The 25,473-nt window shown below is 37.5% G+C and overlaps 1 protein-coding gene across 1 annotated transcript in view; it reads right to left on the reverse strand.

The window, feature by feature from the left end:
* LOC125230338 overlaps nt 1–25,473 on the reverse strand; it is a 142,238-nt gene that overhangs the window by 98,362 nt on the left and 18,403 nt on the right. The window contains exons 3-4 of the mRNA XM_048135470.1: nt 17,549–17,662; nt 16,993–17,046 (exon numbers count right to left, since the gene is read on the reverse strand). Coding sequence (XP_047991427.1) covers nt 16,993–17,046; nt 17,549–17,662 — 168 coding nt within the window. The remainder of the gene's footprint in view (nt 1–16,992; nt 17,047–17,548; nt 17,663–25,473) is intronic.

Below are 25,473 nucleotides of genomic sequence, written 5' to 3' on the forward strand. Positions count from 1 at the left end.
CCGTTTTAAACATAATTGTATTTATTAAAACTACGAAAAACTTAATAAAAACTAGAAAGCTATTAGTTTGCATCCATCCGCGTGGAGCGCGCGCGAAAATATGAAACGTCAGGGTGACAGTTCGTGTCAATTCTTTTCTTTTTGGCATCTATAAACGATTCGCGAGGTTTGTAGCGCTGGCGCGGGATAACTACAATGTTATTATATCCAGGACAAAATACAAATATAATTAAGATTTAAGGTCCCAAATTCGAGTTCACTTAAGAAGTAATTCAAATACAACATTTGACTTGGTTATTTAGTGCGGCGCGGGCACGTGCTTCGTATTTTTAACCCCCGACCCGACGCAAAAACGACGGGGTGTTATAAGTTTGACGTGTCTGTCTGTGTGTGTGTCTGTGGCAACGTAGCTCCCGAACGGATGAACCGATTTCGATTTAGTTTTTTTGTTTGAAAGCTGAGTTAGTCGGGAGTGTTCTTAGCCATGTTTTATGAAAATCGGTCCACTATGTCGCGGTCGGGGGTTTTTTCAAAATTTTAATTTTGTGGTTTTTAACCCCCGACGCAAAAACGAAGGGGTGTTATAAGTTTGACGTGTCTGTCTGTGTGTATGTCTGTCTGTCTGTCTGTCTATCTGTCTGTTTGTCTGTCTGTCTGTCTGTCTGTGTGTGTGTCTGTCTGTGGCAACATAGCTCCCGAACGGATGATCCGATTTCGATTTAGTTTTTTTGTTTGAAAGCTGAGTTAGTCGGGAGTGTTCTTAGCCATGTTTTATGAAAATCGGTCCACTATGTCGCGGTCGGGGGTTTTTTCAAAATTTTAATTTTGTGGTTTTATACCCACTATTGTCACCCGCGTGCGTGCTACATGCTCGCCTTATATTTGCTAGCTTAAGTCAGAGACATTTTCTGGTGTTAAAGAAGCGATGGCGATGGCGTTAAAGAGGTTATTGTTTTCGTGTGAATGACAAAAAGTATTAAAGTGTTATTACAGCATTTGAAAACATATATAAAACAGTGACCACAAGTTATAATCAGACAGGAAAAAACACTTATAAGGAAATCTAACCACAGGTAAAGGTCACCTAATCATTCAATTAGCACCTCCTATAAGATATTGATAACAGGACACTGAGTCACGCATGATTCACACGGCACGAGTCACAGAAGATTCGTACAACGGTAGCTAAGGATGTAAGGATGCTGTGCGCTTACTCATTGTCAGCAATTGAGATGTACCTCAATGGGAATTAGAGTTGTGATTGAGCTGTCTGTGTTTGTTTAGTTGTTATTGTAGAGTGTAAGTTTCTTATTAAAAAGAATTTGAGGGAAATTTCACGCAGATTTAGATATCCAAACTATTATACCTAGAAAACAACCAAGACTCTTATAAAAATAAATATCTGCGTAGGAGTTCAACGCAAAAATAAATGTCCTCAGCGGGACTCGAACCTAGCATCATTGGATGAGCACACTGGCGACACTGGCGATCAAATATATGAAAGAGGCGCGTTCCTAGCAGACAGTCTAAGCTCGTGTAGGTAAACGCGTACCATGATTGTATGAGTTAAATATGACAGGTCGACTGTTCACGTATTTGACAGGTGGTAACTGTGAGGTAACCGAGAGGGGGTGGGCGGCACTTTCAGCAGGGAGCGGGAGTGGCCATACTGTACGATAGTACTCTTTATTATACTGTTTTGAAGGGTCACTACCGACTAGGCATACCGGTCGTCAAATTAAAAACATAAAGTGATTTAAGAAATGTCAGGAAATTTTGAAAATAGCTTGTCAGAAAAATATTTGAGACTCCAGGTAAATATCATCACGGCGGCGGCGATATCTTTAGAGCTCTCGCTGCGCGACATATCTTAATTTCCTTCTAATTTCCTGATGCCAGTCATAATAAAATCAAAAATGCTTTAAACCTTTAGGTACAGTGTACTTATATACCAATGTAAGCGAAGCTCTTTATATCCATACTTAATTACTATAGGTATGAGTATGAGTACTATAATCCATACTAATATTATCTCGTCTTATAGCCCTCACGCCGTGTCTTGCGTGGGCGACGGTCGCGCGACCGTCGCCGTCGCGTCTCATCGCATCGTCTACTTCCATATCGATAAGGTTTGATTTCGTATGCGTCGCATCGCCGTCGCGCGACCATCGCGCGACCGTCGCCCACGCAAGCCACGGCGTAAGACGGCAGTCGAGGAGTTTTAGTGGGTAAACCATCGGTCACACGTAATGCACGTAAGTGCATGCTGTTCTTATAAAAATACTAAAGTCACTATAACTGTGCCGTTCAGATTTGAGGAGTTCCATTCTGACCATCATAAGAAGTTCCACTGCACCAAATGTCACTGTTCTGAAAGTAAACGCAAGCTGTTCTTATAAAAATACCAAAGTCATTATAAGCGTGCCACCCAGATTTGAGGAGTTCCATTCTGATCTTTATTCGTAGACCACGTCTTTGCCTTAGACTAGTCTGTGGCCAAGAGTAAGCCCATTTATAATAAATAAAAAAAAACAGCAGTTCCACTGCACCAAATGTCACTGTTCTGGACGTAAGTGCATGCTGTTCTTATAAAAAATACCAAAGTCACTATAAGAATGCTGTTTAGATTTAAGGAGTTCCGTTCTGACCATCATCAGCAGTTCCACTGCACCAAATGTCACTGTAACGTACGTTAATGCATGCTTTTCTTATAAAAACACAAAAATCACCATATGTATGCCTTTCAGATTTTTTTTTATTGCACAGGGAATCAAACAGCATATAATTACACATACAACTTGTAGTTAACACAACGGCCAGAACAGTTTCCACTTGTAGTTAACACAATAAACTTATGCTCTGAGAGAAACATTCAGCATGCACAAATAGGAAAAAAAAAGATATTTATTTACCAACACAGCACGAGATGGAAATATAAGAATTGAAAGATAGAGATTATACAGTCAGTCTTTTATACAAATTGGAATTGTATAATATGGCTATAAATGATAATTGTACTCCGATTGCGACCCATCCATTGCGAAGTGAAAATTGACACTAATCGGATTATATGAAGGCCTTTTGTTCGAACCTTTTATTTGTATCTTATTTGCTCAAATTGGCGGTATTCAGGGCGTGTTGACAATATATTTGGCTTTATTTTGATTATTATCGATACTTCAGGAGTAATCTTTTTTTTTTATCATTCTAATATAACTCATAGTGACCACGCTTGCCAGATGTATGTGTTTGACTATTTTATTAATTTTATAGACACCTATCTAATGTGCGTTCCCATTGAGGGTCCACGTTAGAATTTCGAGCTTTTGAATGTGTCAGTCTTTAGTAAAAGTTCTCAAACGATTGTAAATTCAACCAATAATTTGTAAAAGTAGGCACTCAAAAGTTACATTCGGTTAAAGGTGGACCCTCAGTCGTGCATGTCAGGTATCCATATTTCCTGACATGCACGACTGAGGGTCCACCTTTAACCGAATGTAACTTTTGAGTGCCTACTTTTACAAATTACACACATACATACATACATACATACAATCACGCCTGTGTCCCATGAAGGGGTAGGCAGAGCACATGAAACTAACTCACTACTACTACTCTTTTTTACAAATTATTGGTTGAATTTACAATCGTTTGAGAACTTTTACTAAAGACTGACACATTCAAAAGCTCGAAATTCTAACGTGGACCCTCAATGGGAACGCACATACCTATCTACATAGACACAGACACAGATCGTAAGTTATTAATGCTTAAATTATATCATTATTGATTTGCCACTCCCAGATATAAAATAATATAGAATTTAGTAATAAGTTTATTTAACTAGGTAATTTAGATAGTAAGCTAGCTTTAAGAATATAAACATGCAGTGCCCTTACAGGGTTCATAGCTGTTCACAGACAAAATGTAATAACTTTATCTACCTATGAATAATGCAATAAATTACTGATTACTGAGAATATCTGCAAAAGACACGTTTCGTACTCATATTTGACAAACTAAACGTGCTGTTTTTTTTTAATACCCTCTGTCGTAACCTTTTTACCTTATTTGCTGAAATATAATATTATTTCAAACATTTTTCCCTAAGCCGCCAAAAGCCGGAACACACGTATCTGACACAGTGCGATCTAAAAGGCAAACAGAGCAAATAAAATCAAAGCAGCTTTATTTTGTGTTCCCGGATACAATAAAGGAAACACAATTAGTCTAATTTTATACAGTGAAAAAGAATTAAAAAAGAATATGTTGTCTACAAATATTTTAATTCATATGTACTCGTTATGTCATAGGGCCCAACATTCGACGCGTGAATCGAACATTTAAGGACACATTTAAGTGATCGATGATGACATTTATTAAAAAACTACGATCTACATTACAGGGTGTTCCAATGAACGTAATACAAAATAAGTAGGGATGTACCGACTAGTCGCCGACTAGTCGGGAAAGCCGACTATCCGGCCACATTTGTAGTCCGCGATTAGTCGGCGACTAGTCGGCAAAAAGGGCCGATTAGTCGGCACTTCATTAGTGATAGAAAAACAGTACAAAATTAAATTACCATCTGAAAATTATGGTTGTATTATGTAACTATTCGTAATTCCTATTTTTTTTGTCTAAATAACAAATATCTGTATTTATCACAGAAATAAATATCCCACCTAGGATTATCGACTTCATAGGCAGGATCACTACCCACTAAGCCAAGCCGGTTGTCAAAAATGGAAAATGTATATAAACATTGTCATGAACCTTTGAACTTGCAAAAAATCATGAAAAGTGCGTTCGAAGGACCAAAAATGACATTCAAAATGTGAATTTAGTCGAAAATTTAGTTTTGGCCGACTAGCCGACTAGTCGGTAGTCGGCCTAGTCGGCCATAGTCGGTACATCCCTAAAAATAAGTGATTCCGGCTCTATTAACGACGAAGAATATATTGCACCTACTCAGATCTTAAAATTCTACGTAATTAAATTTTGCTAATTTTCTAACAAAATAAATAAATCCAATTCTGGAAATTTGGTCACTCATTGTGACGTCATGGCATCTCTTGCTATACGTCAGTTGTAGGTGTCTCAGTTATCAAGGTGTTGATTATTGTGACAGGTAACATGTCAGAATGCATTTTATTCATAAGATGTCAATTTAGATAACCAAAAAGGTGAGTTTATACTTCAAAATTAGGTTCTAACTATTTTCTCTTAACAACCTAGGTAGGGTAGCCATGTTGTGACCAAAATAACAGGATTTAGAAAACAATTAAACTAATGATTATTAATTCGTTTAACAACACGCGACCTAACATAGCAACCTGCCAAATCCCACACCGGGGCAAACGACGCAACGGAGCCACGCTGTGACGTCATCGCCCAAATCAATTGTTTAATTTTATTTTCATTATTGTTCTCTTTATTTTCTCTCTTTTTAGGGTTCCGTACCTCAAAGAGGAAAAACGGAACCCTTATAGGATCACTCGCGTGTCTGTCTGTCCCTCTGTCACAGCCGATTTCTCCGAAACTACTAGACCGATTTACTTGAAATTTGGCACACGTATGTAAACAAGTGGCCCAAAGACGGACATGTAATATAATTAAATGAAATTAAACGAAATTTAAACATAGGGGCCACTTTTGGGGGGTAAAATTGAAAATTAAAAATCAAAGTTATTATAACTATATTGTGCTACATATCAAATGAAAGAGCATTTTATAAGCATCTCAAATATATTTTTTTTATAGTTTTTATTTTGGTAATTTAGAAGTAATTTAAGAAAATAAGCAAAAAATGACCATTCCCCCCCCTTATCTCCGAAACTACTTAGCGTAAAATTTTGAAAAAAATACACGAGATAGCCCTCTACCTGTAGATTACAGGAAAACCTATTAGAAATCTACAGTCAAGCGTAGGTCGGACTTAAGAGAAAAAAACTCAAATTGAGATTTTTCACTCACTGCCGCTGCAAGTACTTACTAAATGTTTTGAAATTTTGTGAGCGCCATGGACAGGTAGAAAGAAATTCATTTTTGTTTAGAAATTGTTAAAAATTTTAAGCATTTGCCAAAATGACTTAAGTTCCTACTAAAAAAGAGGCGCTTACGACTGTTTAGAACTGCACTGACCATAATATTGCCCTAATAGGTCCAAAAAATGGTGTATATATACGAAAACAAAAAAATTGTGCCACCGACAACCAAAATCGGAAGTCTATTTGCTCTATCTCTTATAGTTTCCAAAATATACGCAAAATCTTTAAAGTACAAATCTAGTGTATGTCGTCAGGCGCTCATGACCTTTTTGTATGGAAATGTCGAAATCCGACTCGCACTTTACCGATTTTCATAGAAAGTTGTGTTTTATTATAGTTTTGAAGGAGGTTTCTTGTTTTTAACCACCAACGCAAACATATTATAATAATAATAGGTTTGACGCTTGACATGTCTGTCTGGCATCATAGCTCCCGAACGAATCAATCGATTTTGATTTAGTTTTTAATGTTTAAGGTGAATTCGTCGAGAGTTTTTTTTTGTACCACGTAGGTGGCAAACATGCATACGGTCCGCCTGATGGAAAGCGGTGACTGTTACATATGGACGCCTGCCACTCAAGGAGTGGCACATGTGCGTTGCCGACTCGACTCATTAGAAACTTGTACAAACCTGTACTTAGAAGGGGCCTGGGTGCCGACGACTCAAAGGACCGAAGGAAGGAGGGGGAAGGAAGGAAGGAGTACCGCACCCTCGTTGAGCTCTGGCTGCCTTACTCACCGGCAGGAACACAACAATGAGTAAAGTCTAGTGCTACTTGATTGCGGTCTTTTGTAAAGCGGAGGTATTAGACTCTGCTCTACCTTAGAGTATATTCAATTTAGTATTAGAGTTATCAGTCAAGAAATTTAAATGCAGCGCTATCTATTATTAGTTTCGACAACTTTTCATGTGACTTTCCATGCCTAAAGGTTCGCACAAGTCTCAAGTCGCGTAAATTACTTAGTAAATTTTGCCGAGAGACGGCGCTAAATACAATAATACTCATTAGAGTACCTATACTTCTAGTCAAAGACATATATAACTCCGTATAGACAGATAAAGTCTAAGAATAAAACGTACTTACCTCAGTACCACACAGAAGAAGGGCTCAGCTAGATGGCGCTAATATTAATATTAACACGCTTTTATTAGGTCGTCGTGTATGTAACTAACTATGTAATGGAATCTACGGAGGCTAATTTAACCATCTTCCAAGGATCGTAGCGTAATGATAATTGGCAGCTGTATGTAGTTCTGATGACAGTACAATAATATGGTACTGTTGAACTGATCGGATGATGGAGCCGGAAGATATGAACTGGAACTACATGATGGAACATCGTATCATAGCTGTTTTTGGGTTTCTTAGAAAAGTCTTGTAATGAACTTTGACTACGATTAGGTTTCAAGGTCTGATGATGGAGCCGGAAGATATGAACTGGAACTACATGATGGAACATCGTATCATAGCTGTTTTTGGGTTTCTTAGAAAAGTCTTGTAATGAACTTTGACTACGATTAGGTTTCAAGGTCTGATGATGGAGCCGGAAGATATGAACTGGAACTACATGATGGAACATCGTATCATAGCAGTTTTTGGGTTTCTTAGAAAAGTCTTGAAATGAACTTTGTCTACGATAAGGTTTCAAGGTCTGATGATGAAGCCGGAAGATATGAACTGGAACTACATGATGTAACATCGTATCATAGCTGTTTTTGCGTTTCTTAGAAAAGTCTTGTAATGAACTTTGACTACGATTAGGTTTCAAGGTCTGATGATGGAGCCGGAAGATATGAACTGGAACTACATGATAGAACATCGTATCATAGTAGTTTTTGGGTTTCTTAGAAAAGTCTTGTAATGAACTTTGACTACGATTAGGTTTCAAGGTCTGATGATGGAGCCGGAAGATATGAACTGGAACTACATGATAGAACATCGTATCATAGTAGTTTTTGGGTTTCTTAGAAAAGTCTTGTAATGAACTTTGACTACGATTAGGTTTCAAGGTCTGATGATGGAGCCGGAAGATATGAACTGGAACTACTAAAAAGATCAACGTAGTATTTAAAATAAGTTGGGATAGGGTTTTCTTGAGACCCTTAAGAGCAAGTAAAGGGGGCTCAGGGGCGATCGAAGCCCCCCACAAAAAAGACAGATCAACGTAGTATTTAAAATAAGTTGGGTTAAGATTTTCTTGTGACCGTTCAGAGCAAATAAAGGGGGGGGGGCTTGGGGGGCGAAGCCCCCGCAAAAAAGAAAGATCAACGTAGTATTTAAAATAAGTTGGGATAGGGTTTTCTTGTGACCCTTCAGAGCAAGTAAAGAGGGGCTCGGGGGCGAAGCTCCCCACAAAAAAAAGATCAACATAGTATTTAAAATAAGTTGGGATAGGGTTTTCTTGAGACCCTTAAGAGGAAATAAAGGGGGCTCGGGGGCGAAGCCCTCCGCATAAAATAAACATCAACGTAGTATTTAAAGTAAGTTGGGATAGGGTTTTCTTGTGGCCCTGAAGAGCATGAATAAGGGGCTCGGGGCGAAGCCCCCGCATAAAAGAAAGATCAACGTAGTATTTAAAATAAGTTGGGATAGGGTTTTCTTGAGACCCTTAAGAGCATATAAAGGAGGGCTCGGGGGGCGAAGCCCCCCGCATAAAAGAAAGATCAACATAGTAGAGAATGCCTTAAAGCATGAGTCCGCCTTTTGTACTGCAAGATTTTCTTTTATCACTACTTCCAGTAGTTCCACAGGTGGTAAATGATCTTTATTACTAGATTCACCTACTTTTATCAATTTTAAAGCACTAGTGGATAAAATGCATTTTTACCCGCTGGTATTAAAGGACAAAACACGTGTTTCCGAGCTAGTGAGGGGAAAAATTCAATGTCGGCTGCTCGCGTGCGGTCCGTTTGTTAATGTAGGTAAGAATTTAGAATAGCGTCATTTTGTGAACATCAAAGGAGTGAGCCTTCTGTACTTGTACTTAGTACTATTATACATATATTCTGTGACAAAACTAACAACATGTGTTCCAAGTACAACATTCGAAATGCCGGAAAGTTAGTAGGTATCGACCGTAAATTGGCGAAATCCAATTTACGGTCAAATTAACACATGTGATGGACCCTGTCGTCTATAATAAATTGCCGCAATATGTGGTTGAAGCGCCTAGTGTGTCGAACTTTAAGTACCTATCGCTTAAAAAATTGGCTGGTCGAGCACCCGTTCTACACTTATGACAATTTTTTTATTACCTAATTAGAAAAATATTTTTGTGCATTTTTTATGTGAATATTGCCTAACTTTTTGTAATTTCAATCTTCTGTCTATTTATTCTCTAAGTATTATTGTTGTATGAATATTATTTTTTTAAATCAAATCTTGACGTGTAAAATGGCGTTGAATGAATAAATGAATATGAGTATGAGTAGTATGGTTATTGTTATCTAAGTTTCGTGACGCATTAGTTTTACTGTAATGTCATGTAAACATGTTTTTACAAATAAATAAATAGTGCTTTAGCAACAGGTAGACGAGTTTGAATAACATGTTTTGTATTACGTTAATTGAAGCACCCTGTATATGGCTCACTGATACAGTTAAGTAGTAGGAGTCCTCCGTGGAGTTTACAAAATACATAGGACTTATTTATTTAAACAGGAACAGGAGCAGGTAAACACCTTTGTTAACTAAACACAAACAGTCTCATAGTATATTTCTGTTGTCTCATATAACACCAACACGAATACAAAAGGCTATTTACGGACCTTCACGTATACTTACATCATTATGCCTATACAAATATTAAGGAAAAGCTTCTCCCGCGGCTTCGCTCGCGCGTTAAGAGGATACCACAGAACTAAATCAAGATAGAAGGAAAAAGTGTATCTACTTCGCGTGCGGAAAAGTTAAATAGCGAGCAACATTGTTCGCCGCGCAAGTCAGTCTGCTCCCGACCGCTGCCCGCGAGTGACATACAGTGAAAAATACAAAATGGGTCGGTATTCGATAATTAACTGTTCAAACACCACCAATAAAAGCAAGAGTGTTAAACAAAGTGTTTCCTATCATCGGTAAGTACCATTTGTCCTAAAATATTTTTTATTAAATAAAAAACACGATTTTCCTATTTTTATCATCAAAACATTAGCTGACGTACGGCCGTCAAACTAGTTTTCCATTGCGGCTTTAATTTGACGAGTCCGACTTGGCGTGCGTTTAAAACAAGCGATATAAAAATAGGCTATTCAAACTGTCGAGACAAAGTGAAGGTAGATTTGTTATTTTGTCCGTCGAACTCACGTTGAACTTAAGAATAGTGGTGCACCACGGAACTATATCGTCATGTATGCTGCGATTTCCTTATTCGATTTAAATCGATTTTGCGAAGCAGTGGAAATTATAATTATGTTTTTATATTGTTATGAAACTATACATATAAAGTACGAGTGAAAAGTAAATTTAACTTTAAAATAGGTTACAGTTACGGTATTAACGTAGAATTTGTGGTCGGCAGAAAAACAAATACAAACATAATACGCTCTATATTTATTATGAATAAAAATAACTCTAAAAATGTGTTAATGGTTAATTATATTTATATACATATTACTAAAAGTTGTAACAAATAACATGAGGATAATGAAGTGAGTACATGGTCGATTTTCTTAAAAATATTACGAAATATTAACTAGTATTAATATCTACCTACTAAAATCTTTGTTCCTGGCCTTAGGCAAATTATATACCTACTAGTGAATTGTTTGTCATCACACGAATATAGGTATATACTTACTTCATTTCACAACGAAGATGAACATCCGATATTTTTAACTTCGGCGGGCATCCCGCAAGCAACCTCCACAATCGATCGAATAGGTTACGCGGCGACAACGTTCCCATCACTAAAGTACACTCGTGACGTCATAGGCTCGACACAAAACGTTACACGCTCGGTTTCGCTGTTAATCGCCGAGCATTTTCCTTCTATCTTGATTTAGTTCTGTGGAGGATACGGTAGCGAAAATGCTAAAATGGAAAGGAGCCCCCCTTTCAACTTGGGAATTTTAGTTAAATATACAAGTGTTATTAACTAGATTTATCGAAAAAATATTGTCCATTAAGAACAACTCAGTCAAAAGATATTTCAAAAAAAAATCTTTAAAATCGAGGTTCCGCTCTCGACTCTTTCCTCCTTCAAAACTTAATCAATCGGAACGAAATTTGAGAATCTGAATAACAATGAAATAATCTATGTCGGACCGTTTAGCTTTTTTGGTTAATTGTTACCAATCTGGAGTATCACACCTTTTTTGCGCCACAATGAAAAAAACCGGAAATGGAAATTTTTGATTGGCTCTAGAGTCTTTGAAAAGCAGAATATCAAAAAAATCAAAACGGTTCGACACAGATAAAAATAATAACAATCTGTGTTGAAAAAATCATTGCTCTATCTTCAAAAACCAGGGAGGAAATAGTCGAGAGCGTTTGTATGGAGAATTGACCCCTACCGTATCGTCTTAAAATTAAACTTCCTTTTCCCGCTTTAGGGAAGTGGGGGGCTGGAAAGAGACAAAAAGTAGGCTATGTCACTCTCCATCCTTTTAACTAAAGGCTGACCAGAATTATATGACTACGCGTCATGTTGCGGAATTTTATTAACTTTTTTTTTAACTATTTTCTCCATACTAAACTAAACTGTCACCCCATATATCAGAATATCAGCGCCCTCCTGACAATCCAGACTAATATTATAAATGGAAAAGTGTGTGTGTCTGTTTGTTTGTCCGTCTTTCACGGCAAAACGGAGCGACGAATTGACGTGATTTTTTAAGTGCACATAGTTGAAGGGATGAAGAGTGACATAGGCTACTTTTTGCCTCTTTCTAACGCGAGCGAAGCCGCGGGCAAAATCATATTTTTCTGGTCAGGCTTTAAGTATTTCCGTTTTGCCGTGAAAGGCGTACAAACAAACAGACACAAACACTTTCCTATTTATAATATTAAGTATCAATAATACTTTCTACAATAGAAATAACCTAATTTAACCTTTCACTCATTTACTCATAAATCATCGTGTTTCAAAAATAAGTGAAATTTAATAAAAGACATCAAAGGGCCTTAATTTCTTGTTACAAGAATACACCTTTGTATTAGATTCATATTTGGACTGCGCAAATTTGACCACATTTCCAACTTTCGCGCCCAGCTCAAGTGGCTCCCTATTCGTCTCCGCCGTAATTCTCATATTTTAGCTCTTCTCTATAATATTCTTTTCAACCCCTCTACTCCTTCCTATCTTAAAGAGCGTTTTAATTATCTGTCCTCCGTCAGACCTTCACGGAAATATCAACTTGCTCCTCCTCCTTCCTCTACAAAGTTTTACAATGACTCCTTCACGTTTCGAGCGGTTCGGCTGTGGAACGGCCTGCCGTTAGAGATTAGATGTGCTAAATCACTTGAAAGCTTCAAAACTTTACTAAAGAATCATTACCTATCTCTGCCTTAATTTGCTGCTGTGTATGTTATGTTATGTATGTATGTATGTGTGTATGCATTTGTGTATGTATTAATACTTATATGTGTATGTTTGTGTACATGATATTTTATTTTTATTTATTTATTTTTATATTTATTTTTAATATTGGTGTATATAATTATTTAACTTAGTGTATGTGTAATTTTCCTATTCCTTTAATTATTTCTTGCACTACCATTTTCAAAATGTCTATTCTTTTTCCTGCTACCCTAAGGTTGTCTGGTAGAGATCGCTTACAGCGATAAGACCGCCTGTTGCTACCTATGTTTAATGTCTGCTATTTGTAATCTGTTATCCTTGTGGTGCAATAAAGAATATTTACTTACTTACTTACTTACTTACCGTATTTTTTTTTTGTTTTCCGTTAAATTCGACACGTAGGTTCATTATCAGGAACCACCCTGTATATCACTTTTAGTTAAATTCTCAAATAAAATTTTTTCTTCATTTTCATACACAATAAATGAATTTATTTGTGTGAAAGACCCTTAAGAATAACATACAAGTTAGTGTCAAGTGATTGAGGGCACATGTCAAAACAAATAACATTAGGAATTGGTAAAGGCTGTCACACACGTGTTCAGTAATTATCTTTTCATCACATTTGCTGTTTAAAGGTATCATTGCGTCTACGTGTACTGAAGCATAATGTATTATTTTATTCCCAAGGGAATACTGGATTTAGTTTTAAAAATTAATACAATCCGTACAATACTTCAGGCCAATGATGTTTCAATCTGCCAAGGATTTTTATTGCACAACCAAAATTTTACTATTAAGGTATGTATAATAAGTACATTACGATACAAGTGCGTAAAAACACGACCGAAGGGAGTGTTTTAAATCGACACGAGTTACGAATTTCCTTTTCGCACGTGTATCGTACGACGTTTTTCAGTAGGTACAGATGAGCCTCCGAAGTTTCGACCTGGCATATAATGAACCACTTCTCGCACTAGTGCGTAAAAAAAACAACATCTGTACTGAAAAATATATTATACGGTATGAAAAATGCATTTTATTTATGTTTTACAATTATTTCAGTGTGTTTTGCATTTATTTCGTAAATTTAACTCAGATAAATTGTTATAATTTACAATCTGACAATATGCTCTCTACTCGCGCTTGACCGCGTGCATACACGAGGCACCCACCGTTGCCTAGCAACGGAGAGTACAACAGATCAAAATATTTAAATAAATGAAAAATAAGTAAAATTTTAGTTCAATTATATGATTTATATGCCTTTTTGAACGTTGCATTTAATTTATATGCAGTATTTTCGTGTTTGTTTTCGTTCAAAAAGTGTTTGTTATCAAAAACAATGGATTTAATATGAATAATCTGATGTAGATCAAGATACACTACTGGTAGCAACGCCGCCGGTTGAAGGTTTTGCCTTATATGACTGTTTCCTCTGTATTTTTCTCTCGAATGTGATGAAAAACATTGTGTGTAACTCAGGAGGTAAGGACATTAAAGACTTGTGCCTATTATTCACTCCTGCCTGCGGCAGTCGTGAATAATAACACGCATCTATAATGTCCCCCTTACCTCCCTTGTTGCACAATGTACTACTATTTAATAATAAATAAATAAATATTGGGGACACCTTACACGGATCAACTTAGCCCCAAACTAAGGAAAGCTTGTACTATGGGTGCTAAGCGACGATATACATACTTAAATACATAGAAAACATCCATGACTCAGGAACAAATATCTGTGTTCATCGCACAAATAAATGCCCTTACCGGGATTCGAACCCAGGACCGCGGCTTAGCAGGCAGGGTAACTACCGACTGAGCCAGACCGGTCGTCAAAATTTTTTTAATAACTCCATAACCGTAAGAGTTAAGACGCCAGTTTCTTAGAGAAATTAACCTTCCCTTAAAGTTAACGGAATTCAATAAAAACAGGGTATGGAATATCTTTTCATTTTGGCCCATGTCTGAAGGATGATTCATGATAAAACGAAACGGGATGTACTGATGTGTTAATTTTTATTGAAGCAGTCATATGATAGTCTGAGCGCTGGTACCCTAGCGGTAAACGCGTGCGACTTTCGATCCGGAGGTCGCGGGTTCGGCTCACCGTACCAATGAGTTCTTCGGAACTTGTGTGAAATGTCATTTGATATTTGCCAGTCTCTTTTCGGTGAAGGAAAACACCGTGAGGAAACCGGACTAATTCCAATAAGGCTTAGTTACCCTTCGGGTTGGAAGGGCAGTCGCTTTCGTAAACCTAGTGCCTACGCCAAACCTTGGAGTTGTCAAAGCGGACCCCAGGCTCCCATGAGCCGTGGCAAATGCCGGGATAACGCAAGGAGGAGGATGATGAGTCATATGATTGAAGATCTCTTCTTTCTATACGTATCTATTGACACATAGTTCCTTCTAAATGAAAAATAAGTAAAATTTTAGTTCAATTATATGATTTATATGCCTTTTTGAACGTTGCATTTAATTTATATGCAGTATTTTCGTGTTTGTTTTCGTTCAAAAAGTGTTTGTTATCAAAAACAATGGATTTAATATGAATAATCTGATGTAGATCAAGATACACTACTGGTAGCAACGCCGCCGGTTGAAGGTTTTGCCTTATATGACTGTTTCCTCTGTATTTTTCTCTCGAATGTGATGAAAAACATTGTGTGTAACTCAGGAGGTAAGGACATTAAAGACTTGTGCCTATTATTCACTCCTGCCTGCGGCAGTCGTGTCCCTACCTATCCCGTCATATCATTCGTTCTAGCGTGTCATCCTTTAGGCAACATAATTTCTAAGAAGGAGCATCATCAGATACTAGATTTTATTAAAACGGTTACTAGTCAACCTTCATATTCACACTCATCTAACTATTCCTTGACGGTCAACATCAATACGTGCTTTTTATTTCCTTACATTTTTACCTGTGTGTTTGAGTCATTATCCATACTAATATAATAAATGGGAAAGTGTGTGTGTCTGTTTGTCTGTCTTTCACGGCAAAACGGTGCGACGAATTGACGTGATTTTTTAAGTGGAGATAGTTGAAGGGATGGAGAGTGACATAGGCTACTTTTTGTCTCTTTCTAACGCGAGGGAAGTCGCGGGCAAAAGCTAGTATTATTATATTTTCCTAGCTTTAAATCCCACATTAATAGATGACGACCGGTCTGGCCTAACCCGTAGTGACCTTGCCTGCTAAGCCGCGGTCCCGGGTTCGAATCCCGGTAAGGGCATTCATTTGTGTGATGAACACAGATATTTGTTCCTGAGCCATGGATGTTTTTTATTTATAAGTATGTATTTATCTATATAAGTAATGATAGCGTCGCCTAGCACCTAATAGTATGTACAAGCTTTGCTTAGTTTGGGGCTAGGCTGATCTGTGTAAGGTATCCCCCAATATTTATTTATATTTATTTTATTAAATTAAAACGGGACTTAATCGCGTAAAGCTTACGTTTTATATTTAACCCGACGTTTCGGACATGACATTACGTCCGTGGTCACGGGTAGACTGGCTGGGAGTTGTATCAACATCTTCTAGCTGTACGAGTTTTTCGAACTACCCGCACTTGATTGTCATCAGTCACTTTTACACTAGGGTTGCCACTCTGCCTACATACAACACTCACGACATCCGATGGTATGGGACGGGAAGTTTTTTCACGTTTACACTTGCTAATCACTGGATTCCACGAAGATTTAATAATATTAATAAGATATTTAATAAGATTTAATAATATGAGTGAAGATCGTGTTAGTTTAAATCAATATATATTTATTTTATTTATTTAATGTCGTGTTTGTCTTTACTCCAAAGACAGCAAGAATTTAGACAGTCCTCCCGTAGTTGAAATTCATAGACTTCCATCTATTTGTACATAATTATAACCCTAGTCCCCTTTATTTAAGAGTCTGAAATCTTTAGTGCGAGGCCAGAGTGGACGATAGAAGCGGAGCGTTACGGTTACGGCCCAGCCACGACATTGGTCTAAGCGCGTCAGTGGTGAGCGGCATCCATACGTGCGAATGAAAAGTCCCATCGCTGTGTCTCGCCCCAATATATGGCCGCCGCTCACCGCTGTCGCGCTTAGCCCAATGTCGTGGCTGAGCCGTTAGGCGGTCCGTGCAGCGGGGCGGGCTCACCTGCGTGCACGCTATGCAGCCTCGACTCAGGGCACTTGTATGATGTTGTATGAGCTTCAATTGTTTGACATGCACGCCGCACGCCGCGCCCCCACAGGCGTTACACTTATTCGGGACAGATGGCTGAGTCTCACCTCCATATGGAAGAGTCCAGCCCCCTCCCCCCCCCCCCCTTCCAGCAGTAAGCTGTAAACGATGTCGTTATACACCATCTGCTCTTCCACTGGACCAAGACTCTCAATAAGTGACCTTTGGTTTTGACTTACCTCCACATGGAAGACCTGGTGGTTTTGACCTGCGACTCCAAATACAGCAGCAAGCTGGAACCGATGTCTTCATAAACTTGCATCTGTTTTTATAAGTCCAGCCCCCCCTTCCCCTTCCAGCAGTAAGCTGTAAACGATGTCGTTATACACCATCTGCTCTTCCACTGGACCAAGACTCTCAATAAGTGACCTTTGGTTTTGACTTACCTCCACATGGAAGACCTGGGGGGTTACCATAACGTACTAAAGACGTTCAGTTTAGGTTGAGAGAAAGGGACACAGCTATAGCAGTTACATAGCTCCGTCCCCCTCTCTCAACCTAAACTGAACGGCTTTAGCACGTCATGGTAAGCCCCCAGGTGGTTTTGACTTGCGACTCTAAGTACAGCAATAAACTGGAACCGATGTCGTCATATACTTGCATCTGTTTTTATAAGTCCAGCCCCCCCCCCTCCCCCTCCTTCCAGCAGTAAGCTGTAATCGATGACGTTATACACCATCTGCTCTTTCTCTGGACCTAAAGACTCTCAATAAGTGACCTTTGGGTTTGACTTACCTCCATATGGAAGAGCTAGTGGTTTTGACCTGCGACTCCAAGTACATCAGCAAGCTGGAGCCGATGTCGTCATAGATTTCCATCCGCTTGTACGAGTCGCGTCCCCTCGCGTACCTGGAATGGTAATACGTACTTATGTCTTCTTAATCAATGGTGACCTCTAGTGTACAGTCCGATAGTAAATAAAATTGTAAATTGGAAACATTGTAGTGTCGTAACTTTTAAGTTAATATAGAATAGGATAGAGCAGAATAGAATAGAACAGAACAGAATACATAGAATAGAACAGAACAGAACATTACAAGCATAGATGACGACCGGTCTGGCTCAGTCGGTAGTGACCCTGCCTGCTGATACGCGGTCCTGGGTTCGAATCCCGGTAAGGGCAATTAAGGTGAAATACCCCATAATGGACAATTGGACAGTGATGGCATTATGGACAAAAAAACACAAATCCTTAAAAATAAGTATCTAAAATTAGTTTCTAAAAACTGACGGCTATGTACCATAAACTAGAGTTGTAGAGCTGTTTCATTTTGAAGTTTCAATTAATTCGGTTATTTATGAAGGATTTGATTCATCAGTTTACTGAAAAAAATATCAAGACGAATTCTTAGTAATGTTGCTAAGAGAGTTGAGTTCATGTATAAAATAATAAAAAAATAATACTCGCTGTAAACTTGAATGCGTTTTACTTACTGCATTAAGCATGAGATGAGGTATAAAACATATTAGTTTGTTGCTCCAAAGATATAAAGAAATGGCGTTATTTTGCGAGTGTCCATTACTGGAACCGAAAAACTGCCTACCTCCTATGATGGACAAGGAACAATTAACAAAACCAAAATTTACAAGAAACAATCCTATGTTAAAATAACTCAAACTAATTGTATTTATTGTATATAAAATTGACTCATTGAGTATCAGTTGGCTTTAAAAGTAAAATTTTAAACTTATTTCACTGTCCCTAACCACTCAATTGCTCTAAAATTTTCAATGGCCTCTATTGTCAAGTAAAATAAAGGTGACAGCTGGTAACTAGAGCTACCAAAAGCAACTGAGTGGATAATGGGGGATCCATTACTGGAGAACTGCCGTCCATAATTGGAGAAAAAACACCTAGTTTTAATTTGTTAAGTTTGAAGAAACTAATAGGAGTATCCATTCTGCAATACGCTTGAAATGTAAAAGAAGGATAGGACGTTCAAGATTTAACACGTTTAGCTGTAGAATTTTTACATTTATGAGTGAAATATCAAAAACAGGCAAAAATTTTTCTTTAACTGTCCATGATTGGGTTCGTTACCTTATTTGTGTAATGAGCAGTTGAGCACAGATATTTTTTCCTGTCATGGATGTTTTCTATGTATATAAGTATGTATTTATCTATTTAAGTATGTATATCGTCGCTTAGCACCCATAGTACAAGCTTTGCTTAGTTTGGGGCTAAGTTGATCTGTGTAAGGTGTCCCCAATAATTATTTGTTTATTATTTTATTTATTTATAGACTGCGCTCTAAGACTCAGATAATGGACGTAGCTCGGAAAGCTGCTAAGTTGAAATGGGACTGGGCTGGTCATGTCTGTCGAATGCCGGACGACTTGTGGGCTAAGATAACCACGAAGTGGGAGCCCCACGAGTCAAACCGGGGATCCGGCAGACCACATCGGCGATGGCGGGATAACCTCGACTCATATGGCCAGACATAGCACTTAACAGAGACGAATGGAAAAAGAGGGGGGAGGCCTTTGCCCAACAGTGGGACACAACAGGCTCCTAATAATATAGACGGAATAGAACGTAAAGGTATACATGTGTATATGTGAAATCCTGTAAGACATATGTAAGACGCCGGGACGATACTAGAGCGGACAACACTACCTAAGTATTTATTTTAAGTGGCCTCATTATTTGTTATTCAAGTATGTGGTGTTTTATAGCATTGTAGGTATAATCAATAGAATTAGAATACAAGAAGAACCTCAACAAATAGGTACATACGTCAATTTCTTCAAAGCTAAGGCCCACTTGCACCAACCACTTAACTCAGGGCACGGGTTAGTGGGCTGTCATCTGTCAAATTCCATATAAAATGGTGGGTTAACCCTAACTGGGTTAACACTAACATTTATGACGTTTTACAGAACATAATAATATGGTCATTTAAATAAATAAATAAAAATACGTTTATTACCATAACACAAAAAGAGTAAAGCAATGGAAAAAATAAAAATAAAAAAGTAATATTCAAATTCACTTGAGCTAAGCATAGAATACAAAGTATATTTTTACTAAGTAATTTTTTTTGAAGATTCATTGTTCAGTGATTGACTACTTTTTGAACTGATAATGATGTGATTCTATAACTGGAGTATTTTTGTAGGTAAGTTTTAGTTTGTTAGTTAGTTTTATTTATAGGCTTAATTTTAGTTTTCATGTTATTTAGTTCTTACTAGTTTATATATGGTTTTGTGTTAAATAAATTTGCTCCATATTTCGACCTCTGAAAAAAAAATGTACTGACAAAGCTCTGCTGTCCATTGATATCCCATTTCCTTTTTTTACCAAATATTGCAACATTTTCTACGTCGATCAACAATTTGCATTCCTGCAAGTTAATAAGCAATCCTAACAAGAAAGTTCTAGAAGTTTTATAAGATTGTCCTCATAATGGAGGCAGTTTAAAGAGTTCAGTGCGGTGCAGAGTTGGACCTCTTAGTTAACTACTTAGTTTGTTACAAATTAGTTGAGCGTAGTTTATTTTGTTTAATTGTCATTACAGTACCGATATCATTAGTCAATAAAGATTCTGAGTTCACGGGAGTTTTTGATTCCCTTGCGAGTGTCTAAAATTTTGCGGGAAATTGCGGCATAAACAGCTGTTTTTTTGATTGCGTTGGCTTAGAAAGTAGACATTTTTCACAGCTCGAAGTGACAGTGGACCTAAGTATTGTGTGTGTGTGGATTGAGTGAGCACCTTCCGAAAATTAAAATAAAAATTCTGATCATTTAGTAAAAGTTCTAAAACAATTGTAAAACGAATCTCTGAATTTGTAAAAAGATAAATCAAAAGATACAGCCATTAACATGTGCTCACTCAGTTCTCACAAACTACCAACGAAAACAGTGAATATATTCATTTAACATATAATATTTATATACTAACATTTAGTAAAAAATAGGCCAACCTACCTCTATAAATATTAGATCACCTAGTGACGTATTAAATTTTTTACAAATAGTTTCTTATGCTCACTCAATCCACACACTTTTGAAAAGCCGAATTTTGATGAAAAACATAAGATTTAGACCGCTATTATATGTGTATAGTTTAGTAAAAGTGAAATGGGAATTTGTAAAATACAAAACGAACCACTAACGTGTCAGGTTTTTTTATAATAAATTTTTGTAAGTGCTCACTCAGTCCACACGTTTTGAGAAAGTTAAAAATGTAAATATCTTACGATTTGTAGCACCTAAGACACTCGAAAGTACTTCAACATTTAGTAAAAATTTTTACTAAATATCCACCATCTAATATTTTATATTCGTTGTCTGGTTTTAAAGATATTCAGACATAACTTTTCTCATACAAATGTATCAAGTAGGGTGACTACACTATGTCGGCTCCTGATTTTCCCCACCTTCCCATTGTCATATTGAGATTGGGGAGTTTCGTTCGTTCAATTTTGATAATATTAAACTAATACCATATTAATTATCCATCTGCAAACTGTTTTTAGGTTATGTTCTTGGCCTAGTGATGATGTGTATTGTGTAATTTTTATCGACGTCAGGATAATAACCATATCGACATGCATGCATTAAAAAGGATATGAATGATAATTGGTAAGAAACAAAGAATATAATACTTCACTAGTAAGAAACCAGAACCTGGTAATCTAATCGCGCTAACAGATGAGCGTACCGGATTTGTAAGTGGGAGCGAGAAATAGTTATTCTTTTCTCGCTCCCACTTACAAATCCGGTGAACTATTATCAAAATTGAACGAAACTCCCCAATCTCAATATGACAATGGGAAGGTGGGGAAAATCAGGAGCCGACATAGTGTGGTCACCCTACTTGATACATTTGTATGAGAAAAGTTATGTCTGAATATCTTTAAAACCAGACAACGAATATAAAATATTAGATGGTGGATATTTAGTAAAAATTTTTACTAAATGTTGAAGTACTTTCGAGTGTCTTAGGTGCTACAAATCGTAAGATATTTACATTTTTAACTTTCTCAAAACGTGTGGACTGAGTGAGCACTTACAAAAATTTATTATAAAAAAACCTAACACGTTAGTGGTTCGTTTTGTATTTTACAAATTCCCATTTCACTTTTACTAAACTATACACATATAATAGCGGTCTAAATCTTATGTTTTTCATCAAAATTCGGCTTTTCAAAAGTGTGTGGATTGAGTGAGCATAAGAAACTATTTGTAAAAAATTTAATACGTCACTAGGTGATCTAATATTTATAGAGGTAGGTTGGCCTATTTTTTACTAAATGTTAGTATATAAATATTATATGTTAAATGAATATATTCACTGTTTTCGTTGGTAGTTTGTGAGAACTGAGTGAGCACATGTTAATGGCTGTATCTTTTGATTTATCTTTTTACAAATTCAGAGATTCGTTTTACAATTGTTTTAGAACTTTTACTAAATGATCAGCATATTTTTTTTTATTTTCGGAAGGTGCTCACTCAATCCACACACACACTAAGTATTTGGTATTAATCCCAGCTTGATACCTCCAAGCGTGTCTGAGAAAAATGGTCTTGACAAACGGATGGACGAACGGACGGACAACAAAGTGATTCTATAAGGGCTCCATTTCTTTCGAGGTACGGAGCCTTAAAAAAAGTAAACTAACAACAAATTAAGTTTTTCTTTAGACTCAAATAAATTCATACTCGATGCAAAAAGCACTAAAAATGCAAGTATTTAATAACCCTCTCAACATTGTCTTGAACCAGTCGAACACCAGATTACTCATCGCTGTTTAGTGGCAGTTTTCATGCCACCTCAGTGAATCACAACTCTCATCTCCACCACATTCCGATATAATCCGGTGATTGGTCACTTAGTCAGTTGCATAGGTGACCGCAATGTTGTCATATCGTTGGAACTTTTACTACATTTATTTTACTTTGAGATTGGCCGATGAATTAGTCACTAGCGAGGAACTAGGGCCTAGGATTTGTCCCCATCATTTACAGCGTGGGGAGCGATTTTTGAATCTCGCATACGGGATTTTGTCACTAAAATACCGGTTTAAAACGGTGACTTGCTTATTATTTTCAGTGACAATTTTCAAAAATCGGCCCGCTGGTCTCACCCAGCGAAACGAACAAAAGATAGTCGGTCACGTGTAATTAAAAGAGACGCGATGATAGCGCGAGCGAGTTCATCGCTCGGTTATTGTTCGTCGCCGAGCGATGAACTATAAATCTATCGCTCTCTCTTTTATTTACACGGAAGCGACTATCTTTTGTTCATTTTTATCACCGATAGCTCATCGATTACTTGCTTTTTGTGGGACCAGTGCCTACGACTGCCTTGAGTTTTAGTCGTTACTCGATAGCAGATATGTCGCATTAAAAGGCATTAGGTATATGGTGAAAGTGAACTGCGCCCAAATAGTTACTAGAGTAAAAAAAAACGTCGTAAAACGTCAATAACACATGGTAAAGACCAAAGTAAAACCTGATAAAATCTGTATCTAAATTAGACTTATATTGACCGGGATATAGACCGTGATTACCTTTTTGATTTTTGTCGAGCTCCCGATATTTCATGCATGCATCATGATCACGGAAAACTGACGAAGGCGGGTGGATGTTAAAGTTGCATAGGTCAATATAAGTCTAATGAAAATAACCGTGAATCATTCAAAACTCTTATTGTATCTAAATTATTTTAAAAAATTCTCACAAAGTTTTTTTTGTGAGTAGATGTAGATAGACTGCACTAATTTAAGACACTGTTGGGTCTAATTGAGTTGGACTTAGAAGTCTAACTCAATTATAAATTTGTTAAACTTACTTTGCTTGCTTTTCAGACAACATCGCAAGGAAATCTGATTCTCTGAATTGCCCTCCAACTTGAAAGTAAGGTCCAACCGAGATTCTCGGCCGCGAATAAATTATATGAAGTCTCAGCCGACAATTTATTCGCGGCCGAGAATCTCGGTCGGACCTTACTTGAAAGGTCTGTTGGCAGGAGCTTTCTTAAAACTAAGGTCTGCTAAACGGAATAAGTTGCTAACCAGACCTCAAGCTCTTACATATAAGCCGTGGCTAAAATGTTATCCAGGCAAGAAAGAAGAACACTAAATTCTATCGGTCATGGAGATTTAGTTCCTAAACAAAGCAATAAATTATTAAAGTACGTAGCAAACATTGCAAAGTAGATAATCTATGAGCTTTAAATCGAGAGCACGGTCACAAATAAAGTTAGTAGTAAGTTAGTTTAAAACTATTTAAAGGTTAACCCCGTTATTCATAAACGTACACTAAAGTTATCAAGCCGATAAAGTTCGTTTGTCCCTTTCCGACGTACTGGTGTGATAGAAAGGGACAAACAAACTTTATCGGCTTGATAACTTTAGTGAAAGTTTATGAATAAGGGGGTAAGACTCAGTCACATCAAGCTCAATAGTTAGGCACTGGTCCCACCGCGAGCTAGTAAGCTATGAGCTATCGGCTATAAAAACGAACAAAAGATAAGCACTCCCGTGCAAATAAAAGAGATACGGCGATGTTTATAGCTACTCGCCCAGCGGTGAGCTATCAAAATCGCCGTGTCTCTTTTATTTGCACGGGAGTGCTTATCTTTTGTTCGTTTTTATAGCCAATAGCTCATAGCTTACTAGCTCGCGATGGGACCAGTGCCTTATGCTTATGTTATTTTCAAGGTGATATATATTAAGGTGGTGGTATATTAAGGGCTATATTAAGGGTTTTTAAAATACTGGTTTAAGTCCCTAAATACGATCCAATTCACGATTCAGGCATAGTGCGAAATGTTTTCACAACTTTCGAATGTGTCATGCTATACATATTGGGTTGGCACAAAAGTAATGAGACACTTGGTTTTACGTTTTATATTTTTTTATTATTATTACAATACAAAAAGCTTAGTCGATAATGTAATAACCATTAGCATCTATGACTTCTTGCCAACGATCCGGCAAAGTTTGGATGCCTTTCGCCCAGAAATCTGATGGCTGTGCCTCGAAAAAGTTGTTCAACTCCACCTGTACATCATGGAAATCATTGAATTGTTTACCCCGCAAATGTCGTTTCAGGGCTCTAAACAAATGAAAGTCTGATGGTGCGAGGTCTGGAGAATAAGGTGGGTGGGGTATCGTCTCCCAGCCCAAGTTCTGCAGCTGTTGGCGAACGGTAGATGCGACATGAGGTCGAGCGTTATCATGTAGTAAAATTACAGTGGCTCGTTTTCGTCGTTTTTTATTGATAGCAGAAGATAGTTCGGTGAGCTGTGTTGAATATTTGTTAGCGTTTACAGTTTCATTGTGTAATAGTTCATGAAACAGCATGCCTTGCGAGTCCCAGAAACAACAAAGCAAAACTTTTAAGCGGTTCTTTTGACTCAGCTTCGGTTGAGTTGGTGGCGTTTCTTCTCGAGGCAGCCAAAAAGCACGACGTGTATCGTTCTCATAATAAATCCATGATTCATCTCCCGTAACCAGATCAGTCAAAAACTCTTTACGTCGGGGTCGCAGCAAAAGTGATTGACAGATGGCGACACGGACTGCACGACTGGCGTCGGTAAGGATGTGCGGTACCCATCGAGCCAAAACTTTTCGATTCCCAAGCTTATGCAGATGATATTCCACAGCGTGGTGACTGCAGTTAAGTGCTTCCGCTAATTCACGAGTAGTAG

This window comes from Leguminivora glycinivorella, chromosome 10 (assembly GCF_023078275.1).
Source record: "Leguminivora glycinivorella isolate SPB_JAAS2020 chromosome 10, LegGlyc_1.1, whole genome shotgun sequence".
NCBI classification, from domain to species: Eukaryota; Metazoa; Arthropoda; class Insecta; order Lepidoptera; family Tortricidae; genus Leguminivora; species Leguminivora glycinivorella.